Genomic DNA, 24,192 nt, shown 5'->3' with positions numbered 1-24,192 from the left:
GTGGGTTATCTGCCACCTCCACTACAAGCAATAGAACAATGTGTGGATTATCCCACCTGTGTTTCTTAGTTTCTTTTTTAAAAGACCTTTGAGGTTTGGGTCTGTGAAACTCGTTGCTATGGTCTTTAATAAAGTTGATAATTAGACCTTACTTTTGTAAAATGCTTCCTCAGTGATAAAAACTAACTGTTGTCAACAAAATAAATCGTTAAAAAAAAGCACAGTAGCCTGGTTCCGGTGGTGTAGGCATGGGATTGACATCACCACCAGAGACAACCTTTCAAAAAGAACAAAAAGTAATAGGTTTATTAATGGGAATTACTTATCACTCTTCAAATAACAGTTTGAGATTGCTCAAAAATCCTTAACTTAAATATGCTTGGTTACCACTCCTAATAGGTAAGAGTCTTCCATAGTTTATTTAACTATTAGTAGTGATTCCTTCAGACCAGATTTGCCTAAATTCTACCCCAACCAATTATTCGTGAACAGTTGCATAGACCAGTCTTTGACTGCCTCTAGTATTTCCTGGTTCTTCTGGCTTCTAGGATGATTTAGGTGTTTCCTCTGATCAGACATGAAATAAGCTAAAATGTATTACATGTAACTTAATTTTATGAGCAAACCATCATGTTTAGTATATTAAACTTAAAAGTATAGTTCATTCAGACAGTAATTACAAATTTTGCTGAATTTACTTTTAAGTGTTTATTTTTAACGTTAATGTTTTGGGAAAACCTAGTTACATGTAATACTTTTTTTGTTTCTAAAGTAACAAAATGACTGTAGATCTCTGAAGAGCGCTAAAAAAAGTTTTGCATATTTTTCCATTTTCCCCCAAACCTGCATTTTTTTGGGGGGGAAATCTTGTTTTTTCTCCCCATGGCTTCAACATTTCTATAAACTTTACATCACAAGGAATGTACAGTGGCTTTGTATATATTAGCAGGTAACTGGGTACTATAGAAATATTCAGTGATGGACATGACTGCTTTCAAAAAATCCTTCTTTTGCTGTGCTAGAAAAATATTCTGGTGCTATGATTCATCCTGCATGGTAGGAAAAATAAGATTAAATACTCGGTTCAGAAAGTTCTGAAACAAATCTGCTTGCTTCCCTTCCTGCATGGATGAAGATAGGAAGCAGAGGAGGAAAAGCTTCATCCTGCTGGGGCCAAACAGCATTGGGGATCAGCTCCCCTCCCTTCCTGTCTCTCCCTCTGTGAGAAGACAGGCATTGTAGAGAACCTCTAAGATCTCAACAGGATTACAGCTCAGGGCCTTCCTCTCCTATCACTTCATCTCACTCCATTGGAATGTTATGGGACTGAAAGAGTGGAAAGGCCCACTGTGCCTGATACTAGCATTAATAAAGAAGAAGCCATATGGTGCTATAGTTCCCTGTGCTTTTACTGCTGTCTCTTGGGTACTTTGACCACATCAACAAGTGGAAAATAGTAAAATGGGAGTCACAATAGATCACATTTGCCCTTCTAATAAAGTTTAAACTTCATATTGGTGGGACTTCTGTGGTACCCCAGTTTGAACCCCCCTAGTAATATAAAATACGCTGTAGTGAAGTAGCTAAATGCAGTACTCTGCTTATTTTCATATGGCAAAATAATTTGTCCATGAGGCTAGTGAATATGCTGGCTACTACTTGAACTAATTCATGGGAGTATATAACACAAATAATGCAAATATTTTGTTTGCTTGAGTTACAAAAGACTTAACCCAGGAAGCTGCTTAATATGATCAAAGCTCGAAAGAAATTCAATTTTTCTTGTTTCATTGTTAGTTTGGATTTGAGCTTTTTTTTAGTTCTGATAAATGTTTTACACTTCTGAAGGCTGAATGAGCATTTCGTCTTTCTGTTGACTTTGACAAAATATTGTCAACAAATATTGTGACTTTAAAAAACATTTAACCTCTAGCTGACTTTAGATACTGTCTTACTAAAGGAATCAGTAGTCTAGGGAGCGCTTGTCTATAAATCAGCTGTACATATTCAGGATCTAGTCTAGTGTATTGGATCCTTTGTCTTGAACCCACATTGCTCACATTGCAGTCAAGATTTGAAGTCTTGCCTAATAGCAGACCATTTTTGTTTTTTATAGCCAGTTGAGGACCGCAGGAGAGTCCGAGCTATTCTACCATACACTAAAGTGCCAGAAACGGATGAAATAAGGTATAGTTTGTAAGAATTATCAATACTGCATGTGGTGATAATGGGTGCAACAATAAGCTACGTTTGTGTTTAAGAACACATTTGGTAATATTTATATTAGAGTTATTGAGAATGGTGAGCTGTTTTTTCTCTTTTAAGTGGTTTGAGAACTGGTTGAATTTCATGGTTTTCATAGTTTTTCTGTTTCAATGTAAGGATTGCTTTTGGGGGCAGAAAATAAGCCCTAGGACCTAGCACCTTGGTGAAGAATATAAAAATAAATAGCAAGGTGGTTGATGATAAAGTGCGGAGAGAACTCTGCCTAACTAGTGGAAATGGTGTATTATCATAAAATTTAGAGCAGTGTAAGGTCCAGTTTAGGCTTAAGGCTACAGTCCTTTACACTTTACTGGCAGTAAGAGTTATTGAGCTAGTGGGACTTACTTCTGAGTAGACATGCTTAGGATTGTACTGTTAATAACCCAGGATAGTTCCTAAAATATATCAGTACCTGGGAGTAAGCTCTATTGAATTTGGTTGTATTTATGTTTGAATAGATGTATATAGTATTGCCCTGTTAGCCACTGAAACTATTTTAAAAGGCAGGCTTATGATTTAAGAATGTTGGCAAAATCAAGCTGTCAGTTACAGCCAACTATTCCCCTTCATCCACTACACCTGGTGCTTGAATATGGCCCTTGTAAAAAGGTTTTGAGCTATGGTTTTATTGTTAATTTAAGAATGAGCTTAGTGCTATAAAGACAAAAAGAGGTTCCTGGAAGCTTGACGCTGTGGATTTTTTAAAAAAATGATGAAGAAGGACATGAAAGAATTTTATGAAATTACAGATGGGTAATCTCAAAATAATAGAATTTGGCAGCACCTAATAAAGTTGATTAGCGATAGGGTCAGAAAAGGTGAAGCCAAGTACTTCACATAGTACATTATTAACATTGTGTATAATTTGTGGTGATAGCTAACAGTTCATATGCCTTTCAAAAGGATTAGGCAATGTTATGGAGATCTATAAAAGATTAGTAGTTAGGATATTTGAATGAGATATCGGGAATGAAGTGGCATATTTTAAATATTGCATACTGAAGACAAAACAGAATGGCTGTCTCTGTAATGTTCTGCTTGTGAACATCAAACTTCTCTAGTTCTAGAGCGGTAGTCTGTAGTAACAACATATAGGGTGACCATATGAAAAGGAGGACCACAGGTGTCATTTGTATGCATGCAGCACCTTGTGAAATTCCCTCTTCATTGCAACAGTTAAAGGTGCAGGAGCCCTGTCCTCTTGACCAGATAGAAAGAGGACAGGGCTGCTGGAGCTTTAACTGTTGTGATGAAGAGGAAATTTCACCATGTGCTGCATGCATACAGATGACACCTGCTGAAATTCCTTTTTCAATATAAATGTTAAGGGTACAGGAGCCCTGTCCTCCTTTTCATATGGGCACCCTAAACAACAACAGAAGTCTCCTGTGGTATTTTAAAGGCTAACACATTTACTGTAATGCAGTCTTCCACAACACATCTGGAAGGTACCAGGTTGGGGAAGTTGCTGAAGTGCAACCTTTTGTGGTCTTCATCAGATGTATGAAATGTCACACTGAATCTTGTGTGTGAATAAATGTGTACAGAGGAAAGACATAAACAAATGAACATAAAAGGCCATGACATGGACAGGGTAGTGGTACATCTGCCGTGCTTTTATAGAGATACAAGTGTGTAGAAGCTAAGATCTATTTGGCTCTACACTAGAAATGTGTCAAACTTTTTGGGCCCTCTGTTCACATTTTTTCTCTCTGAATCCATGTGCATTTATATGCCTACCAATTGAGGATAACATTTCACTCCCTTGAGGAAATGGTCTTTGGTCCACAAAAGCTAATGCAACAATAAATGTGTTGGCCATTAAATTGGTATAGGACTCTTCAGAGTCATCTCACTTGCCACTGCTGCAACAAAAATGCTAGAACTGATGGTCCTAAGTGCTAGCCACAAATTTTCACGTATACAAAGATGAGGTTCACTGATAAAAAAAAATCCATGTAGGAATCAATGCTGTAATATATCTCATTTTGTCTTAGCATCTCTTCATTTTTTTAAAAAAACTTATGAAATACACTTCAGAATGTGATAATTTGAACAAGCCAGTTTACATGTAACATTACTCCCCCCCCCCCCCAAGAACACAATAAATAACAGCATATATTAAGTAATCAGGACTTCCTGCAGGGCAGTTGGTGGTAGATGGTGCATTTTTTTAAAGTGCAGTTGATTTCCAGGGACATAGAAGAAGTTTTATCAGGATGATAATTGTATAACACAGCTTGTCAGCCTTTTGGTCTAAATAGAATCTGTTTCATAACCTTAATTACCTGCAGCTTCCTCAAAGGAGATATGTTTATTGTCCACAATGAATTAGAAGATGGATGGATGTGGGTTACAAACCTACGTACAGATGAGCAAGGCCTTATAGTAGAAGACCTAGTGGAAGAAGTGGTAAGTTATGCTAATCAAGGAGTATTTAGGCACTGAAATTTTAAAAATAACAGTAAAAATATAAAATAGGCAGGTAACCTAAACAAATGCAACTAATTTTCCAATTTTTCATTAGTCATTGAAAGCAAATGATACAGATTTCTTCTTCATTCCTAGCTGTGGATTAGTTCAGATGTGAACACATAGCTTTGTGTTCACAAAATGTCCCCTTGCAAAATTTGCTTAGTAAGCTAGTTCCATCTATGCGTTCTAACCAATAAATTACAATTTCTGTTACCTATACAAGCTAGGAATTCCGGTTTTCAGAGCTGGTGAAAACTATAGTTTTCTGGTTCAGATGTAACAATAATCTGTGGTTTGCCACAAATCAGGAAATAACTAAGCAGAGTGCATATGAATGCAGGGCTCATTTCTGTAATGTGAAAGCATGGCTTGGCTGTGCATGCAAATTGACGCTATGAACTGAATCAGTGTAACCAAAATAGTTACTACAGTGTGGATTGTCTGAAATTTTTGTAAAGAAATCCTGAAAAATTGAGCTTGTTTTGTGTGTTATAGGTGTGTTAAAAAACCCTTCAGTAGGGGGTCAGTAAAGTACAAAAAAATTCAGTAAGGTACTGCTCATCATTACCATTTGGGTACTATTAAAAAGGTCTATATTGTCACTGCTTCCAGGGTGAAGTAGTTTTCTACATTCCTATAAGATAGAATGCAGATATGAAGGGCTAGTTTGGGTGAGGGGTTACAATTGAGTGCCCCAATATATTTTACATTTTCAAATGAAGTCTTTCTTTACCTTTGTGGCTGAGCCAATTGCATTTTATTTCCCAGCACACAATGTTGGCATAATCCTGCTATGTAAGGCTTGGCATGCTGTTATTGAGTCAATAAAGTTAGGCCATGATCTCACTGTTATTGGATCGATAAACATTAGACCATATTTATAGTTGTTGCGGAAGACAAAAGCAATCCTTTCTTAGCTGTGTGGTTTGTTTTCTGGGGCAGACGTAAAATATTTGCGTGTCTCTGGCTGTAATGCTGTGAACACTTCCCTGGCATAAGCCCCATCAAATACAGTGCTTGATGAAAATATGCCTAGGATTGCACTGTTAATTTCAGATAACTCAAATGGTTCAAGTTTCAAAATTATTTTAGTTCTGCTTAGTTTATAAATGCTTTATTGTTTGTTTACTTGTATGGCTTTGTCATGTTTGCAATTTTTGTGGCTTGTTTTCATTAGGGACGAGAAGAAGATCCACATGAAGGAAAAATGTAAGTGTACTTTCTAGAATTCAAATTCTAGAATTCTTAATATGCTAAGGCTGAAGTTCCAGGGAACAGAACGGATATTCTGTCCTAATATTAAGGTGTTAAGTGATATACATAGAAAGTAAGATACTATAAAAAGATATGTGTCACAAAAGTCCAGTGTTACTTTTAGAGTGCAAAGAGAATTGTTTCCAAAAATTGTGAAGGAAACGTACCACTCTAATCTGAGCTGGTAAGTCTTAACTTTATTGCTCTGTTCAGCATTGGCCACAGTATTTAAAATGTACGTGGACAAATTGAGAGGATTTCTATGAAGATGATAAAATGTCTAGAACACAAATCCTTTGATATGAATGGGTTATTTTAATCTGGATAAAAGAAGAGCAGTGGAGATATGCCTGTGGTTTTGAAATATTTCCTGAACAGTTCAGTGGTAGAGCAAGATGCTGAAAGCAATTTTAGTTCTATTTCATATGGGAAAGAATTACAGCTTTTGCATTGTTGCCTACCAAATGTTTTGCTGAAATTTAATCCAGCCGGTGTGACAGAAAATGGTTATTACTTAAATTCTGTAAATCATGGTTTCGTAAACAAAATTATACCATAAAAGTGATCTGAATCCAAATATTTGTGTGCTAGATCTATCTCTTTGTGAACTTTGAGCTGTAAAATATAGATGCTTCAGTCATTCCTAGGTGATATATAATATTGTCTAAAGCAAACTGGTATGTGTTGTAATATTTTCTAATTCCTCATATTTAAGATGGTTCCATGGGAAAATCTCCAAACAAGAGGCTTACAATTTGCTGATGACAGGTACTTGTGTAAATATAATTAATAGAATATAGTATCTATACACTACTTTTGTATTGACTATACTACTTGATTTGTAGTGGGGGGATGTTAAGAGTTTTTATTATGGGGCATAAAGTGATTAAAAAAAACCCTGCCTAATGCAAGTAAAAAGCCATGTATTCTAGTAATTGTTTGCATGGTCTACTATAAAAGTATATTCTGTCAGCAAAGGTTTTATTTCTAACTTACAGTACATGTTGGAGGATGTTGGAGGAATAATTTTCATATAGAGTTAGCTTGGGCTCTTTTAGGAAGGATTCGTGAATGGCATTGATTAACAGATAGAATGACTGGGTTTGCACAATACAATAAGCCATGATGAGAAGTGTGCCATGTTGTCTGAATCTGGCAGCATAGTTTGTCAACCACGAACAAGCCATTCTGGCCAAGTTTGAACAAAAGAACAAGCCACTCGGAAACAAACATGGCTCACAACCCACCCTGGCATATTGTGTTGTGTGAATGAAGTCATTGACTTTTTGCACTTGTCTGAATTTCCCTTTGTACCTGACAAATTCCAGATGAGTTGAATAAAGCTATTAGACTAACACTGCGATAGTAAAATTAAATAAAGTGAGGAGTGAAGTGCTTTTTCTTTATTCTTTTGCTATTAGTTGGTCAGGTGTCAAGTTTTCTTGTGAGACCTTCTGATAATACACCTGGAGATTACTCTCTCTACTTCCGAACCAGTGAGAATATACAGCGTTTTAAAATATGCCCAACGCCAAACAACCAGTTTATGATGGGGGGCAGGTACTATAACAGGTATGTTCTAGAATATTAAGGCCTATTTATAAGCTGTGTTCTGTGTTGTTGGGTTGATATATGCTGTTGCTTTGAAATTCGAACACTGAATTTGCAGATGGTTCTTAATCATGAATTCTAGAGATTCAGAATTCAACATGTATGGAACAGGCGAAATAGAAACTGTGTATGTGTCTTAAAAAATAAACAAGGATATATGTTCTTTCTGAGATTTTTAGGAATATGAAAAGGCTTGGTCTGACATAAGAGCAGATATGCTAGGAAAAAATAGCCCCATGTTTCTTTAAAAAACACACACATTGAACTTGCTTAGTGGATAACAGAAATACCTTCTGGGTATAGAATTTAACTTTAAGCATGAGAGGAAATTTTGGATGGATAGTGTTTCTCACTGATACGATTACCTTTAAATAAATCTTACTTTCAAGTTCTAAAAGACATGACAATCTAGACCTTAATGTGTTTGATCAGCTCTTCTTAGTAGTGATGAGTTAGCTCCCTCTTCCAAAGAAGATGGACATTTCCCTAACCCACAGATGATGGAATTTGCCAAACCTGAACCAGGGAATTTATATCCATCCCAACCGAGAATTTCTCTCGCTTCCAGCTTGGCTTCTGAGTGGTTAGAGATCCTGCAGCTGGTGTGACTAAGAAAGTATCAAGTTCTCCTAGCTGAGAAGTTCATTGGACTGTCATAGGACTTCAAGTGGAAGATGATATGAGGCTAAACAATTGGATCCTTTTGCATAAACCACATACAAGCTACTTGAGTACCTTCTTCATTAAATCTGTCTGGCCTCCAGACATCCTCATTGAAAATCCAGCTAGCAGCAATTTCAGCCTTTGTAAAGGTAAACTGTCTTTTGCCCATTCTCTAGTTGTCTAGTTTATTAGGAGTATAGCAGTAGAAGTCTTCCATTTGAAAACCTTGACATGTATGGAACAGGATTCTGACATTTTGTTTCATTATTCAATAAAACCCCTATTTTCCATAGGATTGGATTTGTAAGTTGACTTAGGGTATGTCGACCATGCTTTATCCCAGGGATTGCTCCGGGATCATCTCTGTGCATCCACATGAAGCACAGGGGATCCCAGGGGCAGGGAGGAATGATCCCTCCATTTCCCCGGGATTACAGGATGGCTTTTAGCCTGGTTTTTCCCGCGGTCTCGGGATCGTCCCAAGACCGTGGGAGGTGTGGGCAGCTGTCCTGGCTCCTCGTGAGTAAACGTGAGGAGCCGGGAACTGGGCACGGAACTCCTCAGGCGCTCTCTGCCCATTGGGGGTAGGGTGGGGGAAGCAGATTTGTTTTTTTTAAAAAAATAAGATTACCTTTTCATTGGAGTGTTCGTGTGCTCATCTTAAAAAAAAAAAAAAAAAAGACGTCCGCAACGTCCTCCTTCCTTCCAGGGAGCTGCATGCCGCATGTGGACTGAGGGGGAGGATCTCGTGATCACCATATAGCGAGATCCTCCCCTGGTGTAGACATACCCTTAGTGAGAGAAGGGTAAAAAAGAAAAGAAAAAGAAATAAAACATTCTCTGCTGTATCCTGTTTGAATTATGCTGTATAGATATCCGGGGACTTCAGTTATTTATGAACCTGAAGGTGTTGTTACATATCATTATGGAACTCAAGTCTTAACTTTTTTCTCACCAGTGATAGTGTCTTTATCAGATATTGAAAACGTTGGCTTACATTGCATGGGCGGAAAGGGACTTCTGGGTATGCAAAGCGCCCCTCCCCCAGCTTCCGCTAATTGTCCCCTCTGTTGAGTTATGGCACAGACTGGGTTTCTGGCACATAACCTTTTGTGTTAAGTCTCTGTCTGGGCCTTCCAGAGACTAGCAGAGATTGCAGCGGTTCTCAGCCAAGTCAGCAAAGACGTTAATTAAGACAAAGATTCATGTAGGTTAAAATAAACCTTTTACTGGCAAATAAATATATAATTTAGTTATGGCAGTACAGATACAAATACTTACAAACGGTCAGTCAATACAGCTCACATCAAGTGGGTAAGGGACATGGAAGTAGGGTGAACATGAAAACACATTTACTTTTATAGACAACCTGTACAATGATGCAACTCCTTGCAACCCTTAATTGAAGACAATCAGTTAGACAATTATTCAATTATGACACTCAATGTCCAGGTGTAGAGTTGACCTTTAAGTTTCTGCTGAGTCTTCTGTTCTTCCAGATCCTCAGCAATTAACAAATCAATGGAAAACATAACCAGGATCCATTCCAGGATCCAACACCCTCTAGATGCAGCTTCTTATGCCCATCTTCCCCTGACCCTCAGGAGCAGTTCTTGGGAGCATAGGAAGCTGCAGTGGGAGAGGGAGTTGGAAAGCCCCATTGGATAAGTAGAGTTTCACTCAGTCAACTGTGGATCGAAGCCATTATTTCCCCCTCTCCATCCTTCCAGTAAGGTTGTTAAATTGATTAAAATATACTACTTTGTGGATACCATTTTGTTTGCATCTAGATCCATAGTAGCCATTATGGTCAACAGAAGTTTACTTTGTTGAAGCATTGGAATGTGGATGCTTCTTCCAGGAGAAACTTAAGCCACAGTGCCCTTCAAGGGTACACACATTTTTTGGGAGGAGACAGTCAAAGATGTTATAGTGGAGACTAGATACAAAAAGATCATACCTCCTCCATACAAGAAAGACAAGGAAAGGTCTTTTAGACAGATCTATCTTGCCGTTCAAACTAATGAATGCATTCCAGAGTTTCTTTCATCCTAGGGATTACAGGAATTCCAAACCAACCAGACTAGAATTTGCTCTACTGGCTTCTTCAGACCCATAGCATTCCAGCCCATCAAAGATGACAGTCAACAATTCTGACACCATTAATCTCTTATTTAGGAGGGAGACTCCGGTGCTTCCTAACAACCTGGGTGTTCACAGACCTCTGGGGTGTCAATCTTGTCAAGTAGGGCTATTCTGCAGAGTCCCTGTGCAAACCAAAGGAAAGGTTTTGCTTTCCCAAGCCTCCAGTTCTCAAACCAAGCAAGAAATTGTTAGGGAAATCATGCAGCATTTGCTTGAGATAGGAGCCGTCAAATTTCTCCCTGCCATTGACAAAATATCAGGGTTCTACTTGAACTTTATTGTTCCGAAGAACTGAAGTATCTCAACAACATTGTGACGTACCACACCTTTTGGATGGAAAGCTTCCATACAATAAAGGAGGCCCTCCACGTGGATTAATATCTCATCTCCATTGGCCTCATGGAGGCCTACTTGCATATGCTTGTTGCCTGGCAACAAAGGATACCTCTGGTTTGCTTACCAAAAACCAGACTACTAATAAATGGCCTTGCCATTTGGCCTGGTCTCAGCCCACATGATATCAGTGATGGCTCATCACCAACATAAGCTTATTCACGTTTATTTATACCTGGACTATCTCCTCTTGGGTCACCAACCCTAGTGAAGTCTAGACAAGCCTCTGTCTTGTTAACAAGAAGATGGGTTCCTAGTCTACACCAGGCTTTGAACTTATGCTTCTGGAGCAAGACCTCTGTCACATAGTAAACTGCTGTTAAAATTAAGAGTTTCAAAGGGAGTTTGTGGTAGAATCTACTATTCTAATTCTTTTTAAGTCAAAGATCACTGGGCAGTGGCAACCTCTTGGGTACTACAGATCCCAACTACTATATTTGCCTTTTCATAGTACTTCATATTACAAATCAGTTGCTCTGCAAATGCAGATAAATTCCTGTTAACTCTTTGAATCAATTTTCACTTGCTTCAATCCAACTTACTATTCCTGCCTTACTAATTTAATATACTGTGAAACTTCATTAAACACTGTGTCAGCTTTAAATTCTTCTTCCAAAAGTTCTCTTTACTGTATAGTAGAGCCAAACACATGCTAATTGCTAACTTTCCTGATGGCATCATCTCTTCTGTTAGCTGTTAGCTGGTAACTTCAACATAGGGATTGTTTCCCTACCAGTAGGAAGCATGATTTGCTGTGAAAGGCTAGAAATAGCTTTCTGGGCTACATTTTGCAAGAATTAGTGCTAGCCAGGAGACTATGGAAAAAAACCTTTTAGATCCAGTTCAATTCCTGCCACTTTAGCACATTTACCATGTAATTCAAACCCTCCACCTCAGAAAATGCACTGGGAATATATTCTTGCAATAGATAGGTTATTTAGCTTTATTTAAAGTTTTATAAGACACAGCATGGAGATTATATACCGATGCAATCTATATTGAGTTATATCCACAGGTGTTTTGTTTGTTTGTTCTTTAGGTTGGGGGAATGCTCATTTTTTTAAAAGGCTAATGACCGGTAGATTTGTGAAAATTATGATTTTTTTTCAGCATTCATTGAAGTTTGTTATCTGAAAGCTTCATGGCAAGATGTTGCTTTGTATTTTCACATTTTTTAATTAAAAGTTTCTTTCTGACTTTTCTGGGGGGGGTGTGGATTACAGCAAGTTTAAATACAGTTTCGCTATTTGTCCTCCAGCCATAAGCCACTCCCCTCCGAACTCTGTTTTGCAGTTTTGTGTTTTCACATGTTCATCACATTTGTAATTGTCTGCTTCATTTGTGTGTATAATCTGAGCTTGTAAAGTTCAGTTTACAGTTTCTTTACGAATAGGTAAAATAAAACTCTTAAATCTAAAATAGCAGTATTTAGCATTTCATAGGAACATTGGGTTGGATTCAATAGGATTCTTGTCTTGGTGCCCCAGGTCTGCTGGTGGTAGTGCATGTGTAACTGGCCCCTACCACTGGCGCCCGCAATGTAGCACTTTTCTCAGAGTTATGCTCAAATGCTTTATAGCAGCCTTTTAAGTAAGCCAACAGTTACTAGCTTGCTTTGGAGGGGGAGGAGGGAAAGGCTGGTGTTGGCACCTGTTATTCTATAAACTACTAGGGTGCATGACTGATGCCTTTCTTGGACCCCTCTTCTATTTTTTAGCCACCATTTTAATTTACCACAATGTAATTTCCCTCTAGGGCATTGTGGGGTATTAAAATATATTATTTTTATTGAGCGAAGTCTGTAGAAGTATTGGAAGCAGCTTTTGAATTACCTTCTGACTTCCCAAAATGACAATCCATCTGTTATTATTTTTGTGAATATGGATAACAAATTTGTGAAAGTGTCACTTGAGCCACAAGAGTCTTGCTATGTATGCTTTGTTAACATTTCTGTTCAATGTACTTTTAAAATCTGTTACAAGTTTTATTACATGTTAGGTTGATATTGAAAATGTAAAAACAGACTTTTGGGGCGTTTGTTGGTTATGCTCACTAACTTTATTCAAATGTGTTTCAATAGCCGAGTTCATATGTCAGAACAACCCTGATTTTTTAAAAAAATTCTGGGCTATTGCTAAACAACCAGGGATGCTTTGTCATGTGTGAACCAGGAACTCTGGCTTGTCTCTTCCTTGACAAGTCAGAGTTGAAAAAATTCTAGGACATTGTGACGAGTGAACTAGGCTGATAAGAATAACATATCAATAAATAAAATGTATAGAATATCAGGTTTCTTCCATAACTTTTCCAATCCTGTGGAACCTAGTCATATATGGTAATTAGAATGTAATTTCCCCACCTGTAAAATAACTAAGCTAATTGAATAAAGTTTACATGATAACTCGATGATTTCAAAGTGCAGTTTGCATAATCTCTTAAGGGGTTTCTCTGTTTCATATTCCCACTCTCCTAGAAATAAATTGCTTTGCATGCTAAAGTGACAACTATTCCTCTTCCCCAGTTGCAGGGAAATTTGGAAAAATACTGTAATAAAATTAGTTTTCAGCCTGGCTGGAAAGGTGGGGATATTTTTTCCCTTTACTTAAACATGGGGGGAAATGGTGTCAGTTTGAACTTCTGAATATTCCTTTAAACTCTGTCAATGGTTTGGATCCACACTTGGATATAATTAGATGAGACATATTAAAATCAATGTGACGAGTCAATGATGATTAAAACATTCTGTTACTTTTAGTGGGCCTACTCTATGTGTTGACTAAATTTGGTTCAACCTATATTAGAGTTACTGGGACCTAAATCCAATACAGATATAGGCATGCTTTTTTTGTTGGATTTAGGCCTATGTTCTTAGTGTTGATATTTTGGATTCTCATGTTTTTTGGTCTGAATTTGGATATATCAAGACAAATATGTTTTTCAGAATTGGAGTTTTACATTTTGGGCAAAAACACTTTTAGGTATATCAGTCTAAACGCACATTCTTGCAGTGATTGTATTTCTTTATTAAATGTATCTAAGTTTAGGATTGTCATTTCATGTTCAGTTTTATAAAGTAGCGTAAAATTTATTCAGAAATCCCTGGTTGTTATTGTTTTTAACAGTATTGCTGACATCATTGAGCACTATAGAAAAGAACAAATTGTTGAAGGATACTATCTTAAAGATCCTGTTCCAATGCAGGTGAGTCATTGCATGCAATCTAATCTTAACAATAAATCACTTGTAATTGAGAGAGATAATGTCAAAGGGGGATTTGTACAAACAGGAGGGCAGATCATGTCTGTTGATTTATAATCCACAGTTGAGGATATGTATTTGGCCTCACAATTGCATGCATGTTGATAAAAGTAGATATTGTATGGTGATCTGGTTTTAGAGAATCTCATAGATTGATATTAATGTTATCAATGGTAAAGCTGATTGCTGTCACAATAAAGATTATTTTATTTCTCAGACCACTTAAATCCCTATTATCTGTAACTATATTTTGATTTCATGGCCCTTTTTTATTTTATTTCATGCATTTTTATCCCACTTTTCAATCCCGGAGGGCAGCTCCCAGATCTAAATTTTAAAACAATAAAATCTGTAAAACAGTAATCTGTCAACTCATTCTCAAAGCACCAGTGATGTAGCCAAAACGGTATAATCCACACACAAGGGGAGAGGTATCAGCAGATTTTTGCAAACCCCAAGGTTTGCAAAAGTACAATAAAGCTCCCACGAAACAGGTGCCCATGGATTGGCTGCCTCTGTCACCTTCCTCCTCCCTGCTAGCAGCGACAGACAAAATGAGGCAGCTGCACACAGGGCCTGCCTTTCCGCCACACTGATTGGCTGAGCAGGGCTGTTCATCCCACTGGTGGAGGGGCTGCTCTGCCTGTTTGGTGTGGAGTAAAATAGTTGCTATTAAAGCTCAAGATCTGAACTTCTTCAAAAATATTCTGCACATTGGCACTGCTCAAGTCTCATTATAAAACAAAAATGAGCAAAATCAATCACGCTTACACTGCCGTATTATATAAGATACCTAAAACGCCTGCCCCCAAAATGATAACACTGTCAATTCTAGATGAGCCTCTTTGGGAAGAGCATTCCAAAGGCAGGATGCCACCTCTGAAAATTCCCTTATCTTGAGTCTTGCCTTTCTTTGATGGCAGAGGGACCCATGGAACAGTCTCGGAGGAAGTTCTTTGGATCTGGATAGGCTCATGCAGTCTTCAGTTCAATGCTATTTTGATCTTGTAGTTTGATGGTGTGGGGTGGATGACTAAAAAAAAAATCCTGTTTTTAAGTGATGCAAAATGTATACAGATGCTGCTGTAGTAATTGCAAATGTTTGCATTTCAAATTGGAAAACTAATGTATGCTTGTTTCCTCTGCCAGCATCAAGGACAGGTGCTTAATGATGCAGTGGATGGAAAAGAAATTTACAATACAATTCGTCGTAAAACTAAGGATGCATTCTATAAAAACATTGTTAAAAAAGGGTATCTTCTGAAAAAAAGTAAGTATAGTGCACAACTGAGTTTGCTTGGAATAGCTGTGGATTTCTGCCGCCTGAACGAATTTTGCTATGCTTGAGGAGCCCTGTGGCAAAGAGCTCTAATCACTTTCATGCACGTCTAGTAATGTGTGTGCGTGTCTGTCTCACACACAGGCACATGCAGGATAGACAACATTCTTCTACAGTCAACCTGTGATTTGTCTTCTGTTTACTGAAACACAGCCTGAAATCTTACCTACAGGCAAAGCCATAATACCAACAAAACTACCAGGAAGATAAGACATCTCTTCTCTCCCCACCCCTGCCCCATACAGTTCTCCCTATGAGGAGCTAAATTTGAAATTGACCACATGCTTGTTTTATGCAGTGTTCTGAATTGTTGCAATTCATTTTGAATTGGTATTGGTAATATGAACACACATTATTCTGATTAGTATGATAAAGCAAATTGGATTGCTTTCAACTGTATTGGGTTTTATATGGTAATAGAGCAAAACGTATAATAGTCTAGCAACTTCATCCCCTAAGTCTTAGAAATCTGAATTTGACAGCCAGTGATTAGGGATGGGTGAGAATTTTTATTGCAATTCCAATCAAATTCACACTTCCTGAACCTACATAGAAACTGGAGCACAGTTACATTGTGGTATTTGAGCTTTTTCAAATTTTGTGATGCAGTTGAGAAAATGTCTATATTAAGGGAAAGTGCACACAGTGGCATTGACATAGGGAAAAACCATCTACAAAATATGCATATATTTGGAAAAGTGCATATAAAATGCATATAATAGGAGAAATGTGCACGAAAATACTTAAACTGCAGACTGATGCAGGAAAAAGTATAAACTTAATGTTGGGAAGAAATGAGTGGAATCGACAACTTCATTCGTCTTTCACCAAATATGTATGGTTGTTTTTCAGGTAAAGGAAAGCGATGGAAGAACTTGTACTTTATTTTAGAGGGGAATGATGCTCAACTTATTTATTTTGAAAGTGAAAAACGTGCCACTAAACCCAAAGGACTGATAGATCTTAGTGTATGTTCTGTCTATGGTGTTCATGATAGTCTGTTTGGCAGGTAAGGTAATAGCTACTATATTTAATTATATGATAGGTTATATGATAGCTATTTTCATATATCTGAAGGGTTATCACAGAGGTGATGATGGATCATAAATGATGGCACAGATTTATTGTTCCAGAGGGTTGGAACAAACCAATTGGTTCAAATTATAAGAGGAATTTCAACTAGACAAGCTTTTCACATCAGAACAGACTGCTTCAGAAGGTGGTAGATTTTCCTTTGAGACACTCACCCAGAGGCTGGATGGCCACCTATAACTGAAGCTGTAGCAGTGGATTTTCTGCATTGGCTTGGGAGTGGGCTAAGTGGCCTATGAGATCCCTTACAAATCTATGGAATCTTCAGATTCCATGAAGCTGAAAAAAAGTAAGGCCTTAAGTCCGAACACGTAACACCTTCCTTATGCCAGCCGTGCATGCAAATAAACTTTGTTTAATCTTTGGAGAGGTTTTCCCCCCCAATACATTCCTGTCATCCTTTTCAGTGACGTGGTTTCAGATTTTTGTGTATAAAATGTACCCTCTACCTTCACTTACATATCACGTAGATGTTGCTAATATGAAAGGATGCTATTTGCTGTGTTTAGTTTTTTAGATTATTTAGGAAAATAGTTTTCTTAAAGCCAGAGTACTCTCTCCTCAATCTCTCATATTCTCTGAAATTTGAAAATGTTTCAGTATCAGTATTCTGTGAAAATCCATTGAAACATTTAGACTTTAAAAATATATCCTTTGTCTGTTCCTCAGAATTAAACAAAACACTAGTTGTACATAAACTATAAATGTGCTAACTTTAGGCCTTATATTAGGGGTTGGTGTGTCAATATACGAGGTGGCTTTTTGAAAGTGTCTTGATTTCCCAAAATCTTCTCCCCAAAAAAATGGCTAGGAAGGCTTGGGGATTGTACACTATCAGTGTTTTTACATTATCCCAAATCAGCATTCCTTGTGATGTGCAAACAGTGTGGTTTCTTTCAGTCAGCACCAACATTCACAAACTGGGATAAAGCGATAGAGTTAAGGTGAGTTCAGAAGAATGTGTATAAAAAACATCAATTGTGCATTATGGAGATATTGGGGCAATGGAGAGGGGATTTAATATACCGTATTTCTTCGATTCTAAGACGCACTTTTTTCCCTAAATAAAGAGCTCTAAAAATGGACTGCGTCTTAGAATCGATGGTGTCTTAGAATCGAAGCAATACGGTAAGAGGAAAAGAGGAAGCTCCTGCAGCAGCCTCGAGCCATGCGAGCGAGGAGCTGGTTGGGTAAGCGCCTGGTTTTTTGTTAGGCAAATTTATTCGTAAGTCTCATCGATTTCCATGGGACTTACTCGCGTGTCGTCGTCCCCTGGTGCACAGACAAGTGAAGAGCGGGACTGGAGAGTTAAGTTTACTCTTTGTTTCAACGCCCCCCCTTCTTCCCGCGCAAACGGCAGTTTCTTCTCTCACAGAGGGAAAAAAGAAAAGGACACAGCCATTAGAAGAAAGCGCGGGGGGGGGAGGTTGGCTGGGCGGTGAGGGAAGTATTTCTTTGATTCTAAGATGCCCTTTTTTCTCAAACGTCTCTAAAAATGGGGTGTGTCTTAGAATCGATGGCGTCTAAAATCGAAGAAATACGGTACTGCCTGGTAGTATGCATAACCTCTAATACAGGCTTTGACAACTTGTGGCCCTACAACTCCTATCATTACTCACCATTGGCTATGCTGGTTAGGGCTGATGCAAGTTGTGGCCCTCCAGATTTTTGGGGGCCTACAAGTTGCCCATCCCTGTTGTAAGACACGCTGGTCATCAATATTGCACACAATGGCTGCTTAATGTACATAGCACGAAGTGTGTGAAATAATCTCTTGTTAGTTGGATATCTTGCATAACTCAGAAGCTGTGCACATTGAGCAGGCAGTTATGTTCATTTTTTTCAGATTATCTGTAACATCTAGAGAATGCAGAATGGTTTGACTTCATGCACTTGCTCTGCTCAGCTAACAGTAACAAGAATATATATATATATGAGATTCTTGCTGAACTGATACATATACCTGTGGAGCTAATAGCTTGGTAATCAACTGGTCGCAAATTTACAAGATGTGCTTGATTTAAAATTACTTTTAGAACATGAGAGTTCTATGCATATTTAGTTGGAAGTCTCATTGACTTCAATGGTGCTTACTCTCGAATAACTGTGTAGGTTTGCAGCAGTAGAGTATTAATGCTGCACATATATGCATTTTTTAGAAGACAGCTGTGTGCCATAAGAATAAGATGCACTTGCCATTCTGTTAATAATATTCTTTTCTTTTCTTTTTTCTTATCTTTAAATAGGCCAAACTGTTTTCAGATAGTAGTTCAGCACTTTAGTGAAGAGCATTACATCTTTTACTTTGCAGGAGAAACTCCAGAACAAGCACAGGTAAGTTTTTTTCCTCTCCCTTAAATTAACACTCTTAAGACATCAACATGATATATTGTCCTAAATAATATGTTGACTTACTTTTTATGTACTAAGATAAACTTTCCAGTTTATATTATTTTAAGTCCTCACTAGATATAATGTTTTGAATCTAAACTTCTGTGAATAAATTTTTGTATACAGAACAGAGCTTTTCCACCTCCACCTTCATGTTGCAACCCCACTTGCTCCCCACCCGCCCCGAGGGGCTGCAGTAGGTGAGGGCAAACAGTAGAAACAGAGGACCTCCACCTCTGCACATAGTGCTTTCCACTTGCGCAATTCCACTTTTGGATCCAAGCCTTTGTGTGGTGCCATAAAGAATCAGGGCTTTAAAATCTTAACGCATTATGTTTTTATCATGTTTTCCCCAAAAGTAATCCTGCACATTGTAGTTTCTGATGGAGCTAAAATAATCTCACAGAAAGTTCACTTTTGAGGGGAAGCCATGTAGTGCAACTGAAAATATATGGTCTCCTTTATTCAAAGAAACTTCATGAGAGCAGTTTCATTAAAGAGAGAATGAAAATGAGACATATTAAAACAAAAAAGTAAATGGGTTTGAAATGTGTTAAATAACTAGACACAATTTAATAACTGGTGTAGACTACAATCTTATACACACTTAACTTGAAACTTAATATGGCTTAATTTTAAGTAGACATGTATAGGTTTGCACTGTCAATTAATGGAAACTACTGATGAGAGAGTCTATTACTTTTTAGGACTGGATGAAATCTTTGCAGACATTTTGCAATTTACGAAAAACTAGTCCAGGAACATCTAATAAACGTCTACGTCAGGTAATGTATGTTGTTAAAATTGTGACATTTTTATTACCACGCTAGTTTAGATAGTGAACTAAAAATGCTATAAAGTAATAGTTGTTGTAAACATAGAGACTGGGCGGTATCCAACACCTCCCAAGCTTCAGTGTGAACCATCACGTGTACCGTGGAGATTTAGTGCTTCAAATAGGAACCGGAAATGATTAGAAATGCTCATTTCTTGATTAGGATGGGCATTGCTTCATCTTACTGTAATTAGGTCACAGAATATAGGTTATAAATCTGGTACTGACCAACAGCCAAATTGTAAGGGATGTGCCTAAATGCTAATTGTAAGGGATCACCTAAATGCTTATGATGCTGCACTGGCACTTATTTAAATGTAATGGCTGCCATATGTGTGTGTGTGTGTGTGTGTGTGTGTGTGTGTGTGTGTATATATATATATATATATATATTATATTATATTTATATATATATATATTATATATATATATATATATATATATATGGATGGTGCCATAATTACAAAAGCATATAATGGATGCTAGTCCTGGTATGTAGAATCATGATATAAAAGATAGGAAACTGAAAGTGTAATCAATTCACTTCATTATTAAAGTTAACAATGGGTATACACAAAATGCTGCGTCAATAGATAACAATGACAAACGATTTGATTAGCAGTTAACATTTGGACATTAACTTTAGTAAGATTAAAAAAAATACTTGACTAAAAATATGGGCAGATTTCTCTGGGTAAACTCTCTGTGATTTAGAGATGCAGGTTGTTGCTTTTTAAATGAAAACTAACATTTGAAAGTAATAATCTGAGTTTATATGCACAGATGTAATAGGCCTAGTTCTACAAATTGTAAGCCTGTATTTAGGACTTCAGATTGCAGGTGGGGGCTTGCATGACTAAAGACTTCTCTATACAAATCCATATAGAAAACTAGCATATTTGGGAAAAGACTAAGCTTGGAACCCTTCTTTCAGACATAGTTTTCTATCTGGTGGATCTTTTTGAATGTACAAACACTCAGTCATGTGATCTACCTATAGTCTGAAGTGGAACAGCCCACATAAAGATCTTCCATCTCAGTGAGAACTAGGCCATAGGCCATTTTTAAAAAAGGTGTTCTCCTTAAGAGATCCTTGTCAGTGGTTGAGGCACTGGAGATTCTTCTCTATCCACAAAATGTAGTTCATATTTTAAGGCAACCATGTGTAATTTACAACACTGAAATTAAAGATAAGTTAATTTTGAGGCTGATGAGCAGAACTATTTAAATTTGTGGAGGTATGGAATGTTACATGTGTTATTTTTATTATTTTACTTTATTTTTTTAAAAAAACCACCTAATCTGGGGACTACATTGATACTATCATGACTCTTAAGAGACTTGTCCACAGTAGACGGATGTATGTTTTCATTCAAACTATTCATTTTTCAGCAGAAACATGAGACTGGCTTCATTTTTGGCTGGAGAAGACAGTTCAGGTTTATAAAAGCAGGCAAAATACATCCCTGGTCTCATTATACTTTAGGGGTATGTAAAACAATGTTTAAAAATCTATTTTCTGTATTTTTTCTAGGTCAGCAGTCTCATACTACATGTTGAAGAAGCCCATACACTTCCAGCAAAGCATTTTACTAGTCCTTATTGTAATATCTATCTGAACAGTGTACAGGTAGCAAAAACACATGTGCGAGAAGGACAGAATCCTGTGTGGTCAGAGGAATTTGTGTTTGAGTAAGTCTTGTGCTGTTACACTTAAGAATATAAATACAGAATGTATTTTCAGCTTCCCTTGTTTTTACCAATAGTAAATTAACATTTTTAAATAATTACTTTGAAATGAGTGTGCAATTGTACAATTGAATAGCAAGTGACTGCCTTTCATTTTTGGCTTTATATGATGAAACTAAGGCCATTGCTAGACCAGGGTTTAGCCCAGTGCGAGGCCCGGGCTCGTCCCTGTGTGTCCGGATGACACACACGGGATCACGGGCTCAGGCAGGGGTAACCCTCCCTTGGCCCGGGATAACCGGCACCAGTTGTGGCTCAAAACTGCGGGTGTGTAGCCCGTTCCGCCGCTTTTCCTGGCTACCACAATTACTCGTGAGTAGCCAGGAAATGCAGCGTGCAGCGCTCCACAGGAGCGCTGCAACCATCAGGGCAGGGTGGGGAGATAGGGGAGAAACTGGAGCCGGGGGGGGGGGATGGAGGGAAAACCGGAGCCAGGGGGGGATGGGGGGAATCGGATATCGCGGGGGATGGGGGGAATCGGAGATTGGGGGGGGGAAATCAGAGATCGCGGGGGATGGGGGGAATCGGAACCAAGGGGGAACGGAAAACGAAGCCGGGGGGGGGGAATCGGAACCCGGGGGGAGCGGGGAACCCTTTTTTTAAAAAAAACTTACCTGACTCTGTGGTGCGCTCCTGCACATCTGGCTCCTTTAAACCTAAAAGAAAATGGCAGACGCGACGGGACTTCTGTGCAGCCTATCGCGTCTGACGTTTGGAAAGGAGCAACAGCCAGCGCTACTTCCAGCGTGGGCTGGCCCCTCCTCCCACATGGATTCTCAGGTAGGTCTAGCAAGGCCCTAAATTTAAAAGAAATACAATTCCTCTTGTATTATTTTATTTTACAGTATCAAAATAGGAATACAAATGTGAATCAGATATTTTTCTGTATTTTTTCCTAGTGATCTTTCATCTGATATCAATAGATTTGAAATAAGTCTTAGTAACAAAACAAAGAAGAGTAAAGATCCAGATATATGTAAGTTTTCTTTTTGAAAGAAAAATAACATGAAAATAGTAGCACATATTTCTTTTTTTACAGATTTGTCACACTTTTTAAAACATGAGGAAAAAAATATTGCTGTATTTTTCAAGTTCTTAGAAGCGCTTGCATTGTTCTATCAAGTATTTCGTCAAAGAGGGTCCAGATACCACCAGAAAATATTTGATGGACTGCTCAGGGAGCCTTTAGATTGCTCATTACTAGAAATCAGGGAGGAGCAATTTCTGACCCTCCACATAAAGGATTGAAGAACTCCCATTAGTCCTAGTCAGCATAGCCAGTAGTGAGGGATCATGGGAGTTGTAAGTAGGGATTGTGTAAAATCTGTCCTGTCTGTTTTGTGGTCTGTCAGGCACCTTTCATTCCATCGTCTGCCTATTGACAAAATCAGATATATATTATTTTAGAATTTGCGCAAATTTGCATTTCTGGAAATTCCCCCAAAATGTGCATTTTCATGCTTTAGCCTATGGGGAAATACACATTTTTGACCAGGGCTTTTTTGGCCTATTTTTCTATTTAGAAATTTGTGCATAATTCCCTAATGTTAAAAAACCATGTTGCACCTCTGCAGAATCTGCTCGATAGGGGAGAGGGCAGTCTGCTGTGGAATCGTGGGTCAGATTCATAAAAATCCAAACTCATTTTGTTCCATTGCATATTTCTCTGACATTCCTAGTTGTAAAACAAAACAAATGGGGGGTCTTAAGTTATATGGATAGATTCTTCTCATGCTTAGATAATTACCTTGGTTTTACCTGAGAGCCATTTTTCTTCTCTACCCCACACCCACTTTCATTGGCGCATGTCATTTAGAAGCTTCGTCCTTCACTTCTCCCACGACCTGTCCAGCATTTTGACACACCCACAAATCATACACCACTATTTTATTTGGGGGTACTTAATCAAAGGGGTATTGATTAAATTTGGTGAGAACTGGAAAACTAATTGTGGGTGACAAGGTCATTGATTTTTGGTTTGCTTTAGCATTAGTGATCTGCTAAACTTTTGAAACTGCAGTTTTGTGCCAAGTTTCCGTTTTTAGGATGTGTGTAAAACGGCTCATGAAAATTCCCTACCAACTACTCTTGTACATTCCCCCCCCCCCCATTCCTGTTCATAGCCATTGCAAATTGAAGAGAAACCACTGATTTGGGTTAGATGCCAATTAATTGAACAATTGATTTTATTAGGGGTGAATTGGTTGGGAAATATCTGACCTTGCCTTCTGGGAAATTTAAACCCTACTTATTATTTATAAATTTGTATGTTAAAAATTGGCATGTGCACATTGTATGCAGATTTGTGTCTTTTAAGTCTGCGCCCCAGATCTTCTAAGTGCCTGGCAACGCCTTTGGCTTGCACTGTCAGATAAATTGTTTTTATTTCATCAGTCATTCTTAGGTTTTTAGTTCTGACTCATAGCCCTCTTGTATTTTTCTGTATTTTGAGAAGGTTGGAGGGAATGGTGGAATACTTGTTAAAGTATACTATCTGTTCTGTATCCTACAGGATAATGGATTAATTAGTTCAACAAATTATCAAGTCATAGTTTCAAGACTTTTAACGTTTCCTGTTTAAAATGAAAGCTATTTTATTGTGGATAGAAAGGAATGATTCTTTTGTGTTGTCACTTGTTTAAACTTTTAGTTTAATAGTGAATTCTTAACCAATGCAATATTCTGAATCTGAATAAAGGATAGAAGTGATTTAATTGAAGAT

General features: G+C 37.9%; 1 protein-coding gene across 3 annotated transcripts in view; it reads left to right on the top strand.

The window, feature by feature from the left end:
• RASA1 (RAS p21 protein activator 1) overlaps nt 1-24,192 on the top strand; it is a 51,879-nt gene that overhangs the window by 16,022 nt on the left and 11,665 nt on the right. For all 3 annotated transcript variants that reach the window (XR_010025602.1, XM_063129639.1, XM_063129640.1), the window contains exons 4-15: nt 2,117-2,187; nt 4,560-4,677; nt 5,918-5,949; nt 6,710-6,762; nt 7,416-7,566; nt 13,929-14,007; nt 15,214-15,334; nt 16,256-16,412; nt 18,742-18,829; nt 19,594-19,671; nt 21,256-21,413; nt 22,370-22,446. Coding sequence is in view for 2 of the 3 variants with exons in the window: in XM_063129639.1 (XP_062985709.1) it covers nt 2,117-2,187; nt 4,560-4,677; nt 5,918-5,949; nt 6,710-6,762; nt 7,416-7,566; nt 13,929-14,007; nt 15,214-15,334; nt 16,256-16,412; nt 18,742-18,829; nt 19,594-19,671; nt 21,256-21,413; nt 22,370-22,446 (1,183 nt within the window). In the remaining variant the exon portion in view is untranslated. The remainder of the gene's footprint in view (nt 1-2,116; nt 2,188-4,559; nt 4,678-5,917; nt 5,950-6,709; nt 6,763-7,415; nt 7,567-13,928; nt 14,008-15,213; nt 15,335-16,255; nt 16,413-18,741; nt 18,830-19,593; nt 19,672-21,255; nt 21,414-22,369; nt 22,447-24,192) is intronic.

The sequence above is a fragment of the Elgaria multicarinata genome, chromosome 6 (assembly GCF_023053635.1).
Source record: "Elgaria multicarinata webbii isolate HBS135686 ecotype San Diego chromosome 6, rElgMul1.1.pri, whole genome shotgun sequence".
NCBI lineage: Eukaryota > Metazoa > Chordata > Lepidosauria > Squamata > Anguidae > Elgaria > Elgaria multicarinata.
Note: the sequence above shows the minus strand (reverse complement) of the source record. Positions and strands in the feature narration are given on the sequence as shown.